The 19,781-nt window shown below is 41.0% G+C and overlaps 1 protein-coding gene across 12 annotated transcripts in view; it reads right to left on the bottom strand.

Annotated features, from left to right (window-relative positions):
* The window catches only part of mecom (MDS1 and EVI1 complex locus), a 127,175-nt gene that overhangs the window by 81,293 nt on the left and 26,101 nt on the right, over nt 1-19,781 (bottom strand). For all 12 annotated transcript variants that reach the window (XM_026332508.1, XM_026332562.1, XM_026332516.1 and 9 more), the window contains exon 2: nt 6,220-6,566. In XM_026332508.1, the coding sequence (XP_026188293.1) occupies nt 6,220-6,566 (347 nt within the window). The remainder of the gene's footprint in view (nt 1-6,219; nt 6,567-19,781) is intronic.

Here is a 19,781-nt window from a genome sequence, read left to right as displayed (position 1 = left end):
GACAGATGATGTAAATATGTGTTACAAGGCAGTAGCATTTATATCCCGCCAATGAGTCAATGCACCTGCATATAAATTCTGTTATATCTGTGGCTGTCTAGACGTTTGTCATTGTGTTATTGAGTTTGCCCTGCATATGTTACAGATCAGATCAACATCTTTTTTTTTTTCAGCTCAGAGTGTGCCATGTGTGTGTTGACTCTCACCATCAGCTATCAGCTAGTCAAATTTGTGTCTGTACCCTGACAGGTCAGAAATAATCAGGGGACAAACATGACCCCTACTGAGCTTTTCAAAACAGGTGAACTCCTCCTTCCTTATCCCCCCTTTTCCCAAACTTCTTCTTCAATCGAAATAAGTCCTTCTATTCACTTCAGATCTAATAAGGCCCATGACCTTTGCCCTGCTTGGATGGACCCCTGATGGGAGTCTCCTTTACCTGGTATTGTGCTGCTGACTACACCTTCCAACTGGCAAAGCACCCACTCACGCCTGCTTTTGTCCTGCTGCAATTCACTCTGACTTTGTTCAGTTAGTTAACCTAGCTTCCCTTCCCTGCTGAGAACTCAAAGAATGAGCAGAGATAGGGGGTGGAGGGGTTCAGTTCTAAGGAATGACGGGGAAATTAGAAATTTGTTGTTTTTTTTTTGTTTTTTTTTCATCCACTTTAACTGGTAGCATCATCCAGACAGAGCAGGGGATTTGACTGACCCTGCACTCATGGTGGGAGAATCCTTTCACATTTTGACTCTATCTTTTTGAATGTGCCTCGTCCCCCTAGCTCCTCTCACGCGATTAGAATGTCAACTCACCCCTCCCAACACCCACACACAAACAGAGACACACCAGCCTCACCCAGCATTAACAAACAACAGATTAACCCAAAGAAAGGGATTACCAATCAACTGAGAGGAAGCGAGATGGACCCCCAGCTTGTTTTGTCTTGAAGGGTTTTGAATGGACATCTTTCCTGTCCAAGACAATTAAGCTCCAGTTACACTGCTCGGGAAGCTCATCTCTCTCACAGACACCAGGAGAGACAAAAGCAGACACAAACACACATGGCTGAAGGCATTACTGGGGCTGCTTCACCACAGGGGAGGCTTCCAACTCTGTACCAGGGAAGTTAGTGACCAGGGGTGTTTTAGTAGCTTAGCAGGATAACATATATGATGTTTACTTTTTGGCACCAATTCAATTCAACAATTTTTAAATTGATTAAATTCTGACATTAAATACCATATGTTCTAACTTTTATATATGACGGCTTATCAGATATAGATGGCAAAATCGGGTCTTAGAAACACTTGCTGTGACATTAAAAGTTGAGATGAAAATTGGTCCAAGATGGAAGTCATTTCAAGAATCCTAATTTATACTGTATTGAAGTTGAAATAAGATCACACACTATAAAAATCCTCATCTCTAGTAAAGCTGAAATTGAATTGAAAGGTAGAAGACTAATGAAATAAAGACTTGCTTCAACCCAAGTCACACAATTATGTTACCAAATTTATATTCTATGCTTAGCTTTGGCTTTACTAAAAACCAGCTCTCACATCTCACCATATTTACTTTTAGCCCCAACCTCTTACTCTCAGGTCTATCCAAAGTGTGTCAGTGAGTCTTACACGTAGAGCTCGGTAGCATAGCAGTGTTTACAATTAAAGAAGGTATGATTAAAGCAAAGGTGTTTCCTCAGCAGCTCAGCTCTTGTAAGACACGCAAAACAGTCAAACAGTCGCTCGTCAAGAACACTCTGTCTTCATTGTGCCACATTTCCCTCCTCAAACTTTCCGGTCTTACACAACAGATTTTAATAGTCCTTATTGTCTTCTTTGCAATTCATTAGGTGCCAATGAGACCCAAGTGTATACTGTGAACTGCTCTTTTATTATTACACACAGTGTCTCAGCAGCCAGTTAGTGCTCTTCTCATGAGAGAAAAGAAGTCCTACAATGATGTCAGTGTGGCCGTTATGTTGTGTTGCAGGACAATGCATTGACAACTGGTATTCACATTGCCTTTGCAGACAGGATTTTTTCACTTTGAATTTCTAAAAACTATATGCATGTGCGTACATGTGTGTGAAAATGTGAAGATGTGTGTCCATTCAGAGCTGCATGAGTGACAGAGAGGTTCATCCCTAGTGCCTGACTTTCTAAGCAGTGTTGTGGGCAGGACCATCTCTGCTGACAGTGGATGGGATGTGGCAGGGGCTCGGGGATTAAGGGGCTTTTAGCTAGGACTGAGAGTGGCTCTTTCTCCCTGTGACAGAGTGAGGTGACAGGCCGTCAGCGAACAGGGGACAGGCGGACAGCCAGCCAGAGACATCTGCATTCATTCAGGACAGCAGCTTATCCGTGCACAAAAAAAAATCTGCCCTCTCGAAACGCCCTCTATCCACACTCCCACACTGCGTCTTACACACATATGCATGCATGCACACAGAGCATATGTGGACACACATGCTGATTCCAGTATTGACCTTTCCTAGAGTTCATACTGTCTGTGCAAATGGCAAAAGCAGTCACGCTATAGTTGTAAAACTGCCTGGAAACCTGGCTTTTTTTGTTTGTTTGTTTCTGCTGTTTATTTAATCTGACCCAGCATGTACCTGCACCATAACAACAGACTGTATAGGCTAAAGGTTTATCTCAAAATTGTTAGAATTTAAAATGAAAAATTAATTATCCAAAAAGCGGTAATAAAAATACAGAAACGGCATCCAAATATTAGTGCTATAACAAAGCAAGAACAACTTGTTATTCTCAGAAAATCGTTACAAATTCAAGATTTTTAATGAACAACTGTTTGCAGGATGGGTCTCCTCCTTTCAGGTCTATCATCTGCCTTTCCTCCTTCCATCCTCCCATCCTCTCATGACCAGGAGGTTCAGGAGACAGGCTGAGCCAGGAATGACCTTGCCCAGCCACCTAATCCTTTACTCCCATTCACCATCACTGCTAATCTCCTTCACCACCTCCCCACCACCCTAACCGCTGTTGCCCCCACCTCCACCTCCGCCTCCCACTCAAGAGGTGCACAAAGGCTCTAAGCGCCTCTGTCCCGCCCCACTCACCATCCCACCCCTTCTCACACCCCTAACCTGCTCCGCCCATCGCTCCTACAGCAGGAGGCATGGAGCTTTCTAAGCCCAGGACCCATAATCCCATGGGGCTGCGAGTTTGGGTGAGCCCAAAGGCTCATTGAGTGCTGGATAACTCTCTCCTGGACTCTCTGTCTTATTGTTGCTGCTGCTGAGAAGAGGACAGACATAAATGGAGTTTGAATTTCAATGTGCCTAACGACTTAGAGAGAGAGACAGCAGAATATAGACTGATGGGCATCCATGCGTTAAGAGTATTTTCAAGTCAGCCATAGAGAAATACATGCAAATACTGCACCTCATCCCTATTCTGCTACATGAAGTATATAACTACAATATTTAGCAGTTCATGGATGTCCCTTTTTTATTTGCTTAATTGGAAAGAATTAAATAAGTTCTGGGAAAATGAATTCACTACTTAACCAATCACATTAAGCAGTTACATGAATTTACAGCAAGTCCAAATACTAAACTGTTCTAATAAAACGAGTCATCTGCTTTGTTGTGATTGAGCTCAGTTTAAATTTTACAATCACTGTGATTGTTATTCTAATACAAATTTTAATTCAACAACATGGTCTGTTATTGGGAAGATTAAACAATGACAATGTTAGATGCTACAGTATTAATATGTAAAGTATTAGTATACAATCTCTTATTTAAGAGGCCTTGGTTACCATCCTTCACTGCAAAAATCCTCTTTTAGATGAGGCAGAACCCTTATTCAGTTTGTTACCTAATGCCTGACTTAAGAAACTTTTTGATGCTGGCATAACATCTAAACACAAACCTAGTCCACTCAAATCAGAAACTTGCTGAAAGTTAAACAGATTTGTCTCAGCTCACATATTCACACAGATACATGCATGCGTACACACACCGACTGGGCATATGATTGCTGGCACAGTCAAGACTTAAGTTCTGCATATGTCGGTAGTGTAGGTGAGCATCTCAGCCTGACAGATCCCTCACTGCTGCCTCTCTACTTCTTATTTACTGAAGCTATCTTTCCCATAAGTCACCATCCCTGTATTCATAAAACATCATGGACACCATAAATCACTCTTCCCCTTTATGAATAAAGCCCCAAATTTATGGTGATGGCGCTGAGGAGTGGTGGCCTCCCAAGTGACAAACTTCCCCCAGTCTGTCACCACTGGCCTGGGCTGCTCAGAGTCCTCCATCAAAAGCTCCAGATGGGAGCGCCACTTTATCGTTCCCCGGTCGGTGACATCACCTCGCCGTGCCGCACAGAATTGATGATGAAAGCAAACATATCTATCTTAACTCACATTTACCAAATCAATTTTATTTTTACAGACCCTCTGCAGGCTTATTGGCATATTGACGGTTTGTAGGTGGGAGGGAGGGTGAGCAATGGGCGATGGACGGTGAACGGGTGGGCATGGAAGAAGTGGGGGGAGGGTCAGGAGGGCTTAATGGCATTTACCATATTTAATGCAGAGGGATGTCATCACTGAATATCCATTCTGAATAATGTGGTATTTCATCATAAATTCTTTACAACTTATTTACTTAATGGAAAGACTTATGGCTTGCTGTCAGGATGGTAATTAAACATTGTGATACAGTGCTGCCTCGCCAGGATCCCATCTTTCCCCTCAACCCCACACCCCACCCACCTGCCCCCAGACACACACATATGCACACTCACATCCCAGCTCCTCAGCTTTTTAAATAGATATTATTATTCAAGCTCCCCATAAATTACCGCCAGATTAAAATTCATGAAACCCCTTTTTCCTACCCTGGGAAAAAGTATAACCCAGAGAGCTTGTTCAACTGGCTGTAAATCTCTTCAGGAGGGACAGAGACTTTATTAAGAAGTGGGTCTTTATTAAGAAGTGTTATGAAAATGGATAAAAATGAAGTGATTTTCTCTCACTTTAGTTTAAAAGAAATGTATATATTGTGTTTCAGCTGGCAGTTAATAATGAGGGAGAAGCTGGTTCTGGGAGAAATGTAGTCCAGAGTGAAACTATATATTTATATATTTTGGCTTGGTTCAAGCCAAGACCACTGAGTCAGAGCTGATGAGCTAGAGTAATGCTCTATGATACAAACCCACTGAGCCCAAGTCCAAATCCATAACTATTTATATGGGCTGAATGTTGATACTTTACCAACACACTCTGCAGCATTATAATGGATTCAAGGGTTAGGGAAATTTTAGTAAGAAAAGGAATGCTGTATTGAAACATCTTTTTACTTAAACCTGTGACTTTTCACTTTATGAACTGCACTGTCAGCAGTTCTTAACAAGCTCAATTCTGCCCTACAGAGGGACAAAGGCCTGAACATGAAGGACCAAATCCTCACATTAAAATTAAAGAGGATCTATTTCAGAAGACTCAATGAGGCTGATACTTTGTCAGCCCTTTCCTCCAGCTCCATAAAACTGAACTAGTCTGACACTGACAGAGACCACATCTAACCTTTGACCTTGTCCTGTGACCCTGCCTTCGATTTTCTTGTGCTGGCTGACCAATATGTGATTTGCCAATGGTCACACTGGGTCCCTAACCAGGATGAAGTAGGGATTTATGACTTTTCATTTTAATTGAGTTAAGAGCACAAGTTCAGCTCCCTTTCTTTCAGTGACACTGAGCTAACATTACATCACTGGGCAACAAACGACAACAACAGACCTGTGGTCACTGGACTAAATGTGAACATGACGACATGGGAGGAAATAAAAAGAGGACTGATGTGATGGCCAATATACAGTGTATATTGGCCAAGGAAACCCCTCTTGTCAGAAAGTGTGCTACCACTTGGATTAAAAAAAAAGAAACCTCATAACTGCAATCTTCATGTTTATACTTGAACCAAAGCGTAACCTGCTCTGTAGAGAAGTAGAGAAAATTTCTGTATTCTAGTTGCGATCCCAAAACCACTGAAAAATGTGGTGGTCACTGCCAAAAATAATCCTGTTTTCTGAATTCTTGAAATTCAACTATTGCAGTGCGCTAAAGAATATATTAAAACCAGGTAATTATATGCTGTGTGTGTATGAATGTACTCATTCTGCAAAGCAGTGAATGTATAATGTGCACATAAACACTAATGTTGTCTGACACTGTTCCTACCTTCCAGCCCTGAGTGGGGTCTTGGAGATAAGGTCTGTGTTCTCCTTCATATGGTCCAAAGCGCTCCCCGATGTTTACCTTCCTGCAGCTCCAGATACCCAGGCCCCCACCTGGAACTGTTGATTCTCGCAGTTCAAAGTCCAGGGGAATGGGTAAATCTTCTTGGGGTAAAAAGATGCTTGGGTGCTGCAGTGACAAGTGGTGCTGGGGGGAGGCCTCATTATCAGAGAGTGGAGGGGATGTTAGGTCCTCTGCCAGGGCTGAAGAATGTGTAGGATCACCATCAGAGCCACACATGTCTTCTAAGATGTCAGACGGATAAATGATAAACTCATCATCACCATCATCTGTGAAAGAAACAGAGTCTCTATATGAGGGTTGTGCTCAGTGACCTTTTTGTGAATTTAGTGAATTATCACAAATTAACACATAACAGGTTATATTTCCAGTCAGAAAACAGCCTACACAGACAAAAGCTCCAAAAAATCTTCCCGTCTTCATCTTATTTCAAATACACAGGAAAAATAAATTGAACATGCAAAGTGTATATGTATGAACTTGATCAATTCAAATAAACAGAGGAAGACAATGTCACAAAGAATGCACATTTGTTACTGCTATGTTTGCTATTTGGTTGAATTGATGCCAGTGTGGGTAAGCAGGGTCTACTCAGCATTGTACTGCTCTGACTGTTTTATAGTTCCTTTTCCTGAACTCTTTCTCCACTGTACAGTGAAAACAGAGGGAAGTACACTGGGGTTAATTGTGAATAGAGTTACACAGGACATAGAAGTACAACCCTTGAACCCACACTGGGCTCCTTTAGACACATGACTGTTAGGGCTTGAAATTCTTTGTTTCTGAAATGGTGCTAGGTAGAAAAAATCAACAAAAAAGCAGGCAGACACAAGTTCACATACAATCAGACAGGTCAGTACATACTATAGATACAAATGACAACAGCAAACTAATGAAGAAGCCAGTCAGTGCAACAGACAGCCAACCAGGTCTCACAAGATGAGACGGATAAGACACTACAAGCTAGAAATCATCAATAGGAAGTTGCTGCTAATCCAGCATGTATTTGTGGTGGGATGTGCCTAACGCAGGCTGACAGGCTACAGAGTGAGGTCCTGCTAATGAGGCTTTGCAACCCATCCTGCACTGAGGAACATTCCTCAACGGCTGCCTGTGTGACACCGTGCCGTTGCGCTGTCAACTATGAAACCTTTGATCCACAAAACATACACACATGCTTACTGTTCACTGGCCATAGAACAGCTGTGATTCTGAATGACTGAACGGGCCACTGTGACTGGACACATAATTACTGTATTTTCCAGATTATAGGTCGTATTTTTTTTACTGCTCTTGATTGTACTGCGACTTCTGTAGCAAAGCAACTTATATTTGTATATTTACAATCATTTGTTCGGTAGTCACTAGCATTAGATTGCAGTCTTGACTCAACTTAAGACAGTATTGTATCACCAAAAAAGTAAAGACGCTTATGTTCACATTACGTTCACACTAAACTACAACTCCTAGTGTAACACAAGTGAAAATGCCTCCCAAAAGGAAAAGCTATAGGCTACTGCAGACTTAAAGCTGCAGGTAATAAATTATGCAGCTGAAACAAAGGTTGGGGTGAATGTCGGCATTCAGACAACCTGAGAGAGGAGGAGGAGACGCTGCCCCCTAACCCGATGTTGGCGTAGTTTAATGTTACTTAACACGGATGAATGAATTTTGTAATGCACTTCTGCTTGTTGTTATGTCTAGCCTATGTTCTTCACAGGCTAATTTAGACTAATTAGTATCATTAGAAATGCAACTTATGTTTTTTTCTGTTCAGCAAGGCTGTTTTTGCTAAAAGCGACTTATCCTTCAGTGCGACTTATAGTCCAGAAGTCAAGTCAAGACCTGGACAAAATTATTGAACTTTTTCACGTTCTTACTTTAAGCTGTTACAAGCTTCTTCAATCACCAGATTAGTGAAGTACTGTACAAAACAGATAAATATGTTTAAAATATGTGAGATTTACATTTTGGCAAAGATGAAACGCAATGTCTGGTGAAAGGAAACTGCAAAACTGTCAAGTAGTAAATGAGCTGAGAGTCAATTCCTGTCATAGTGAGTTCACCATGGGGAAAAGGAAAACCTGTGCATGAATGTATTGTGCTGAATCAACCGTCTTTTCGATATCTGGCAGGGTTTTACGTGTTCCAAAGTACCTGTGTGTATATGTGCTGAACCAGGTCTACAGCTTAAGAATTTCTTAGTCATTGCCTGAAGCAATACCTAATCACAGTATCTGTGCAACTATTGTGTTTGACACACGCACTGTGTGGGCCCAGCGTGTTTGAGAGGAAAGTCTTTTAAAGACTTTTTCGAGCCGGGTCGGGCATGAAACTCAATGTGGCTCTGGGATCCAGTGTAATGATTTTCAGCACAAAGACTGTGTAACGCAGTTACGATCCTCCATATGAGGCTTGCCATATGGTAGACAAGAGCTTTTAAACGTAACTATATCCCTCCATTGCTGTTTCTCCTCTGACATCCCTGCCCCTCCTCACACTGGTCTCCAAGTTTATATTTGATTTTGACCAGAAATTCCCCTGGTCCACCAGACTCAACGAGAGCATTTTAGCTCATAAACATATATGTTTCTGTAAGGTAAACGCTAGCCGAAAGCAAATATGCTATGTTGAGAGTTTTAAAAATTGTGGTTTCATGTCCAGATGATTGATAAGTGAAAGACGTAACTCTGCTTCAGTGTGTTGGGCGGGATACTTCACACTGATGAACAGATTTGTATATATGCGTGTGTGTGTGTGTGTGTGTGTGTGCACGCGCGCCTATTTCTGTCTCTGCCTACTTAAAGCAGTACTGTTTGTTTGTTCAGTAATGGGCATTACTTCATCACTGCAAACTGACGCCCTTCATCAAAGAGGGAGCTCTAAAAGAAATCTAGTAGAGAAGGGGAAATCCAACTCGGAGCAGCATCATGACTTCAACTGCATTAATAACACAGATGGCACATCATGATAACACAAAAAGGTGAAATACTTTAATGATAATGTAACACAAATCATTTAGTATAGAATAATAAGAAATGTTATCTTAAATATTATCTTCCCCAAATCAGCTGCAACTTAGGAAAATACATCTTGACACTCCGCATAAATACAGACATGCACACATATGCTTATGCCCCATGTATTCAAATGCTTGTGTTTGACGCAAAATTCATTCATTTTTATTAAGAGGAAAAACATTTGTTCCTGGGCCTGCTATCTGCATGGGTGGAATGATTTTCACCTCTGCCATGAGGTATTGGGTGGACTCATACATCACACGATTACCCCGAGCAGTGAGCAGGGCCGCCATCATCAGGGAGTGAATTAAAGATGATAGAAAGAGCTATTAATCACTGTGACAAAGCCCCTAATGGAGGTGTGACCCAGCCACTGCTGACGGGATGCCAAGGGGACGCACCCACGGGACAAATGGATACATATGTTTACAGAGAGAAATAACCTACCTGTGGACATAGTCCACCCTCCCAACCCCCGTTTTGTACCAGTCTTTCGTGTTTTTACTCTGTCACTGTCGTTTTTAACTATTGTCTCATTCAGGTGCGTTTTTTTATCTTGTTTGTTTTAAATTATAATAATTTGTAGGCATTATCTTTTTAAATCTCGTTGGTAATGTTTTAAGGCACTCTATTGCAAAATGTAATATATTCTGTAAAGTAGTAATATATCATTAAAAAAATCAGAAAATTGTATGCATATTCATAAAAAGCAAACATCTAAAAATCAACTTCAAAGGCGATAGGTTCTCTGCTTATAGTGTATCATAAGTATTTCTGTTTATAGTGTACAATATTAGGCTGTAACAATGTAAGTTGGAAGGTGAGGACATTATTCATCTACTTAGCCCAGATCCAACTCACAGATCATTTCATCTAGCCAGACAGATGAAAGCTCTGTTAGAGAGGTTGAGTGATGAGGTCTTAGATCATGAAATATGGAAATGAACTCCTCACCTTATGACGACTGGCCCTCATACTTATCTGTAGACATCATTTGTTGCCTGTGATAACAGACAAATGTGACCAAGGGCTTACCCTTGTACTACAGGTCAAACATAATCACATATGATCCCCTCCATTAGTCATCATCCAAGTTCTGAAACATTGCTCTTCATCATTCCTCAGTTTTCTATTCATATTGCTACACCAGGAAAATCATGAATGTGTGGTTGTGCTGTCGTTCCAACAGTGAAACACAAGAATTAGAACCACAGAAGAATTATATTTTTAGCACAGGTAATATACTGCAACTAAACCAACTTAGGAATTGTTCAGAGAATTAAAAATCGGTTGAGGGGGCCACAGCAGAATTTCTGTTATTGCATAGGTAGTTGTTTTCCGGAAAAGTGGGGATACCCTGAGGGCGAGGTAGGCGTAGACATCTGGGAGAGACAACTCATTGTGACTGAATTCAAAGGAAAATAAAAATAATTATCTTTAATTTGGTTAATTTTAACGCTCTAGCAGTTACTGCCAATCAGAAAATGGCTGCTGTTGATTTGCTAAGCACTGTTAATTACAGTGCATCAGTTTGTGCATATATTCCCTCAGCAGGGTGTATAGGAGAGTGTTTGGAGCCCCATGCCCTCAGGAGAGGCAATAAGCTTCCTAATTAACTCTGTCTTTGTGCTTAATGGAGGCCTTAGTGCTGCTTTTGGGGAGTCTTTTGGTCTGTGGGTCCATTGGGGTGAATGTGGAACTGACTGATACCAACCACAAAAATTTGTAGCCTTAGGTAGCTCTATTTATAAAATGTTGGGCAAGTAGCCATAATTTATCTCTCTATATCTGTTTTTTCAACTAAAAGAATTAGATTGTAGAGGAATTTTAAAATTGGACATTAGTACAGTGTTGTTTTGGTCTTTCTCAAATTGTAAAATATCTGTTAAAGCAGAAATGGTAAAAAAAAAAAAATCATCTTTAAAGAACACCAAGGTCATGAGTGATGAGTGACTCTTGGGATATAAATTATTATTTTAAAAGACAAAACCTAATTACAGTGGAATGAGCCCTGGATTGAACCATATTCTACACATTATCTTTGGATGAAAAGACGCTGCATCAAATGTAGACAGTCAAAAACCTCACAAATAGGCCACATTGTATGAATTGTTTAAGGACACATAGAGACCACAGAGTAACAATGGCTGAGCTCTTGACACAGACCTAATTAATGAGAGCATTGTCTATGTTTTTCACCCCTATGTTAGTCAACTACTCTCTGTTCTAAATGGAAAACACTCCATTAAGGGCCCTGGGCCGAGTTACCAATTAACATCGCACAACGAACTGAAACTTAGAGCTGGTTCCTGTGCACACACGCACGCACACACACAAACAGACACCTAATTAATTAGCATTAGTTGTGATTAATAATCAGGGTCCTTTAATGGTAAATCTGCAGCTCCGATGGCAGGCTGACACAACAAAGGCGTCTGTGTTCACGGTAGGATTTATCTAGGGAGCTGCTCGGGGATTTTAGCATGTTTCTCACAGACCTGACAAATGGCCTATTAATTATCTAATGTTGTCTGACAACAGCCGCTTGATAAAGACGTATGTTTGGACTGGGTGAGGAGGGGAAGACAGTGAAGGAAAAAGCGAGAGGGGTTTGTTAGTGAGAGAGTGCGGGGGGGGGATGTGTTTGTATAAAAGAAGAAAAATAAAGTATGTGAGAGTGAGGGAAGACTAGCTACTGAGTGAGACACATATACCCACACACAATTTAGTCTTTCCTTAATACATTTACATTAAAAGACAAATTGTTAAACTTCTGCAGTTGTTCGGGATAATCAATATAAAGGATTAACAAATTACATTTATTTTTAATGAAATGCAAATTAATAGAGTCCTGAATGCAGCAATGGATGCGCATCTCACACACACACACACACACACACACACATACACACACAATTTACATGGTAAAACCACAATCAATATCATCAATGACGAAGCCTCCACATCAACCCAACCACTTGATATCATTAAAGTCTCTAACAACATATAGCATATGGTCATCTCTCTTACTCCTCCCCCATCTCTACCTCTCTCTCTGAGTCAATGTCAGTCCTGACTAATTTGTGAAGTTTATCTTGTGCCTGTGTGTTGACAGGTGTTCCTAAGTGGGATGCCAGTTGCCAAACAGTTCTTAGACTTGTTTCAGCCCCACATTTGGCCTAATGAGATAGGATCCCATTCCGTTGCTAACTTAGGCCTGTCAAATGTAAAGCAAACAGAATAACACCACAGCCTTCACACTATTTCCGTAAGCTATACATCAGCTGGGGCTTAAAGAAAGGGTCCTTCGAATCACACACTGACCTCAAGATAGAGAAGATGGTAGGAAAGAGTAGAAGAAAATGGAAAGAAAGGGGTTAGAAATGAGGGAAGAATCAAGGGGAAGGGGAGAAAGGGGAGAAGGTAAATACGACAGAGGAAAGAAGAGAATGAATGTATATACAGACTGTAAATTTTTACTTTGAGCAAAAAATTATAATTATAATTCCTTCATGATACCTCATGCTTGGTGTTTGTCCATTCTCAGCCCTCTAGTGTTTTACATAGCACTGACAAAAGCTCCAAAGAAGCTTCCTGTCTTCACCTTATTTCTTCTTATGGAGGAAAAATAAATTGAACATGCAAAGTGTATGACCATGTATGAACATGATCAGTTCAAGTAAACAGCAGAAGACAATGTTACAAATAAACAGAAAGTATTGGTTTCTTGACAAAAGCAGTGATTTAATTGTAATTGAGCTTGGTATGTTTATGTGTGGCACAGGCCACCCTAGAATCTTCCACTGAAAAGTGACAGTGATCTAAAAAAAAAAAAAAAAAAAAATACTGTGTGGGAACATTTATGACTTATTCCTATAGTGGCACCCCTATAGTTATATTATTAATAATACAATGCAAACATGTATAGGGGAGCATTCTCTATCCCATTCTTTTGTCTCCCTCTTTCGCTTTCTTGTCATGGCCAACTGCCATTGGGCCCTAATATAATTATGGCTCACAGTTGTGCACATTTGAGAAATTGATTCCTTTGATGAAATGTGAGTGAGGCAGGTCTGGGCAGAGCAGAGAGAGACATATATCCAGAGTAGTTGCTGCCAGCAGCCCCCACCCACCACCACCACCACCCTCCCTCCCGGGCCTTCGGAAGGCCCCCTGGGTACCAAACTGCCAGTTCACCCGGCATAGCCTAGCCCAGTTGTTAAAAGAAATGATAGCATATGTGCTCTGTTTAAGTTTGAAGTCTTCATAATGCATTACACAATCACACTGATTTGACAATTTCCATTATACTTGCTAAAATATTAATGTAGGCCTGAGGATGGTAGTTCTTATCAAAGGGGGCAGATCTGCAGTGCAGTTCTGGTGTGTGGTGAAAAGGCCATCAGTCAGTTAAAGCAGGGTAAAATTGTAAAAATTATGGTGTGTAAGTTGTAGTGTGTAAGTCATGCAACCAAGCTTGAGTGTATGACATGAATAATCTGGCACACCTGATTGAGATCAAATGCAGGAAGCAGTGAATCAATAACCTCGTCTCCATGTATGCACTGTGGACTATGCAAACACTGAATGCTACAGAAAAGAAAAACCTGGTTGATATTGAGCACATTATGCTGTTGGCCACCCTTCAGCTGACGGTTTTCCATTTTAAATTTCCAGCTACGGCACATTAGCTTTAGATTTGCTTCATGCTGGAAAGACAGTGTCAAGTGTCAGAGTGTATGCTGTAGCTTAATTCGTCTGGTCAGGGGACTGGATCGTAGGATACCGTACACTATCTACTTCTTATGGCTTATATAACTCATGTGTGTCCAGTGTCATCACAACAAATCAAACTGTATTAAAGTCCGGCTCTAAACTTTACTAACATGTCATGATCTTTGTCTGCTTTGTACATTAAAAGGTAAAACAGCAATGCCAATAAATACCTCAATTTAAGTACTAAATTCAAGAAGTGAGCCTCCTTCACCCTCATTCCCCTTCTTTCTTGCATGGGATATCTCACTCTTTCTCCTTTCTCACACCTGTCTCCCCTCTGTCCCCCGTTACCTTCACACCCTTCTCCGAACCTCTCAGTGTGCACAACCACCCCACATCCATCACAGCCCAGAAATTTAAGGAGCCAAATTGGCCTCATCTGTCTCAATGTTGGATGCAGATGGAGTTTCTTCTGCTGAGGGAGGTGCGGTTAGTCACCCCTGCTGCCCCCACCCCTTCAATCTACTGCCTTAAAGCCAAGCCAGCCTGCACCAGTCGCAACACTATAGAACCACGTTATGAGGCCGGCTGCTGGGATAAAGAGGGCACAGCGGTGAAGTGACCACTACATCGACCACACACAGTAGCTACTTCATTCAGTTTTCTCTCAATCACATTTTGCTTTGTTTTTTTTTTTTTTTATTTCTCATCTAGCCTTCATTCTTACTCACTCCCTCATTCTTACTTACTCATATTGGCAGCACACACACACACACACACAAACCTGCACAAACACAAGTGGTGGTGGCCATAGCGCAGGCAGGAGTATAGTCTCAAGCAGCTTGGGCAGACCTGGCTCGTTAATAAAGGCCCTAAATGAGGCAGCATGCATAAAACATGAAGCGCCGCGTGCTGCCGTAATGAACTGCTGCTCCATAATTGCATCTCAGAGCCGTAAAATGAAGACAAAATATTTGAAGAGGGATTCTGTCACCTCTCTGCAGATGTAACACTAATCACAGGCATTCTGCAGGGGCCTTTGGGTCTCCCTCTGACAGAGAGCAGGGGCTAAATGCCCAGGGCATCGACATTGGCAACACCCTCCAACTAATGGGACATAATTGAATAATTGCTGATTAGAAAATAGGGTGAGATGTAATAGTATAACGGTGCCCAGTGTGTTATCTGAAATGATCCCTTTGGGGAGAAGAATATGATAATACTGTTTACCACAGCTATGGACAACAAAAATTATACATCTACTTTACCTAACACCTACCACAAAACAATTTTATCAAATTAAGGGGCAGTTTATCTGGCTGAAAGTATTGTTAAAGGGATAATAGATGACATGGTGCAAAAGCTGGAATAGTAAAGTGCTGTTTGTGCCTGTTTGGGGAAACAGATGGGTGAATATATTAGGGTAATTCAGCTGGACAATCTGTTAGTCACAGTAAACTAAACTGAACTGACCAACAAAACTATCCAAGTGTTTGGAATTACATATTGATCTATTGTAAAACAAACAAAAAAGGAACCAGAGTGCAATTCATAACACACATAATAGACACATGTACACACACACAAATACACACACACAGTGTCAAGCTCAGAGACAGATAGGCCTCCAGATGAGAGATTGGAGTCCCACCCAGGGGTGTCACCCAGACAGTTAGAGAGTTGCTGCAGTGACAGGGTGGCTGTGGTGACATAATGAAGGTGTTGGTGGTTGTCACAGAGGGTCAGTGGTGATCACACTGCCCAGCTGGGGGTGTTAGGGACATGTATAATGAATCCCACCGATGACAAATGGTCCTCAACTCGGGGCTGAGGCATCTGACAAACTCAAACTCATCACTTGGGCACCTTAAACACACATCAGTATACAAACACAACACACACACACACACACAAATATCTCAACAGAATCTCTGCATGTGAAAATTTAAATGTCATGGTTCTACCAAACCTGCATAACTCTTTTCTCCTTTAAGGAGACTGTTTTTATTGAACCTGCAGATGTTTAAAACTTCCCCATTTCCTGGCTCAGTTACATTTAGTGAATCTTTACTCTCTCCTCTAACAGCCGCATGAAACCGTCAAAAATGAATCCTTAATTTTGCTGTTGTGGCAGTGCAGTGGTTGGTCAGAGGTTATCAATACAGGTATTGTTTAATGTGCACAATGGGGCACATTAATTCAGAAAACACCCCTGGGGAAGTATACATACTGTGAAAAGCAGCTAATACAGCAGGCTCAGTATTCTTTCACAAGGCTGAATTCAACCAGAAATGAAGTCTGTGTATGGTAAAGAAAGAAAAACTCACTTTTGGAAAGCAGGAGTATTTTTAATTTGACAAGCTGACCACCTACTACCAACCTGACATCCTCCATTTAATATTTTTGGATATGAATAGGGTTTGTCTGAGGGTTGCTTTTCCACTCTCAGGGTCTGCTTGCCTCTAGCACTACCCTAGCAGCACGCCAATTCCACCTTAACTTTGTTACAGAACTTGTTACATACAATAATGTCCGTGGTTACAGAGACTTTCCAAACCACAGTGCGACATGTGGAATAGACCCGGGCATGGAAAGGTCCTGGAGAGGATGTTTGTTTAATGATTGCTGGAACATTCAGCCTTGCGCCCCAAGCAACAAAATCCCCCTCGGAGTACTGAAGCTGTTTATGTTATTTGTTATGGATGTCAATTTCCCTCTATTTAGATGGTGATTTAACTGGACAATACAGTAGGATCACACTCTTATATGGGGATTGTTGTCTCCCTGAGTAATACCCTGCACGAATCTGCATGGGAGTCTGGACATAAAAGTGAAGGTCATTGTCAGGACTGAGGGACATTTAGCTGGACTATAGACAGACCTGCCACTTTATAGTTGTATGATAACATTTATATGTTGAAACCAGGTAATTTAGGACCATACTGTCATTTGTTTTTTTAAAAATAAGAGAGAAAAAATAAATCTTTAATCTAAGATCTGTTATTTGAGATATGTGATAACCTGAAATTGATGTCCTGAAATTGCTGAAAATGTCCAGTCAGTACAAAGTATGTATGCATGCTTGTATTGTATGGACCGATTACATAATGCATTAAACTATTTGGAAGACGAACATGCATTGCAAAAACAAAACAAAGCAAAACACAAAATATATAAAATTTCCATATACGTTCTTATATTTTTCACTTTTCATATTAATATTGTTGAATAGGGCAAACTTGGAAACCTTGTATTTTATGTCTGTAACAAAATGGGAGAGTGTGTGTGCACAGGTGCGTGCCTGTGTGTGTGTGTGTGTGTGTGTGTGTGTGTGTGTGTGTGTGTGTGTGTGTGCGTGTGCGTGTGCGTGTGTGTGTGTGTGTATGTGTGTGTGTGTGTATGGATGAAGGTTAGGTTCTAGACATAAATGAAGAGTGACAGCTGCCAAATGACAGTGAGATTGAGGTGGGAATGCAAAAGGACAATGAAGGAAGGAGAGGAACATGACAGTAACAGCAATTCAGATTAGGCTGAGATCACGTGAGCATGCACACACACACACAATCTAAAGCACATCACCGATCCTACTCCACACTCGGGGGATAGACGGGAAACGAGTCCTGTAATGAGGACTCAGTATGACGTTCAGACAGATGAGAAGGATCACAGAAATCCCCCGTTTCTTCGTCCTAATTCAAACAAACAGGACTCTAAGCAGAGCCACATGGCCACCCTTAATGACTGACATTTTGTTTAAGAACCATCCATAATGACCTGGTTTGAATTTAAATACTTGGTGTTTATTTCACAATGAGCTGCCAATATTCACCAATGCAAAATTCCCATGTGAGTGAGTGACTGGAGACTGTTGACTTCATGCTTTTTCTCTTTCTTCAGTTTTCCTGTTTTCCTGTACGTATTTGGAGCAGTTGGACTATAGAATTAATGACAGATTGCCTAAACATGAACATGTGAAGTAAAACAGATTATCAGGAGATCTCTTACACTAATGCATTTGATATGGCATTATATCTCCAAGTGAGTTGAAATATGTATATATTTGACTAATTAATTATGTTGAACATCATCAGATTTATATAAAGAAATCTTAATTTCAAATGTATCATGCATCAACATAATGTCTACATTAATAAATATATATATCATAAACTCTCTAGGAAGTAGTAGGTAAATGGCTAAGTGCCATAGGGCAATATACCACCACTGTAAAAGTGATGGCACATTGGGAAATAAAGCAATTACAAATCACAATAGCACAAAGACTAAACCTCTTTTTGAACCACTGATACATTGACAATCCAGTAAAATCTCCCAGAATGGAAAGCATCCCCCAAAGATATAATAGTGTTGCAGCCAATTAATAATTACCTCATTTTAACCTGCTGCATGCACTTGTGCAGCCAAAAATCAATCAAGGTCCCTTTTTTATATATATATTGATGGACTGCTAAAGTGGAAGAATGCTAACTCTAAACTAACAATGCCACAGCCATGTACATAGATGGAAATCAATTGTAATTAAAACTGAACAAGTGTTCCGCTTTATACACTCAAAGATTGCATTGGTCATTAAATACATTTTCATCAGTTATCAGTTAAGGGGTTTAAATGAAGTCCACGGCTTCTGCCTCCTTTGGGATAGCACTCAATGCCTCCACACTTATGTAGTGAATTTACCCATGCTTGCCTTGCAATCAAAAGGCAGCCAAATTAAGTATCAAACAATTTAATGTTATGTGTCACTCTCCAAAATGATCTGTATTAGAAGCACTTAATTAAACTTTCAAATTCAAATGTACTAATCAGTTTGCAGCAGAGTGGGTGCTTGTTTTTCTCACATGAAACGCCACGGCTGGCCAGCCCAGCCCATTGCCTGCTCATTAACATGAAGGTGCGATTTGCATTTCCTGATGGACTGTTTCAGTTTTTAATATGCCTTTTTCTGCTGTTACATCAATCATGGTAGAGGGAGGCCACCATAGGCCACCATTAACCCTCCAAATCTGCCACAAAACAAATATTACAAGAGTTCACTAATTTGGAGATCAAAAAGCCACTTGTCCATTATATAATTGAAATGAAGGTGGAGTGTTGCACTTCTGAAGAGCTCTATAATTACCAGCTGTTAATTGCACACTTGTGGTGTCTCACTTTTAATTAAAAAGAGCAGCTCGTTGCTGGACGATAAGCAACGGTGGAGAGGCAGCAGTTTAATCAACAAAGCAAGAGGAATTTGTTTCTGCTGTGGCCAGCAGCGGGCTGGAGAAATCTTCAAATAACCCAGGGAGATTAAAACGTGTCCATTAGGACCAGTCAGGTTTTATTTGGGGTGGCAGGAGCGAGGTGCATTTGAAGTCGTCCTGCTGCAGAGTGCTCGGCGAAGCACGGCTGGGGGTGTGAGTCTAATCAGCCTGCTGCTGGCCCTGAGCGCTCAAGTGGAGGAATTGGACCCCGCTGGTAGAGAAGGAAGAGAGAATGGAGACAGAAGGATAGAGGCGTGCAGGGTGTAAGGCAGGTAGCAGGGAAGGAAAAGTGGGCCCATCACACTCTTTTCTTTCACTTTCTCTTCTACTGCTTGAGCCCGTCACTTGACTTCGTTTTGTGACTAGTGTGACGATGAACCAAAAAAGGCTTTAAACCTATCCCTTGTTTGAATAGGTTGAATGCTTCATACATTAGTCACACTATCAGCACAAGTATGAGATATCTCTCCAGGATGTGTCAGTG

This window comes from Mastacembelus armatus, chromosome 13, assembly GCF_900324485.2.
Source record: "Mastacembelus armatus chromosome 13, fMasArm1.2, whole genome shotgun sequence".
Taxonomy (NCBI): Eukaryota; Metazoa; Chordata; class Actinopteri; order Synbranchiformes; family Mastacembelidae; genus Mastacembelus; species Mastacembelus armatus.
Note: the sequence above shows the minus strand (reverse complement) of the source record. Positions and strands in the feature narration are given on the sequence as shown.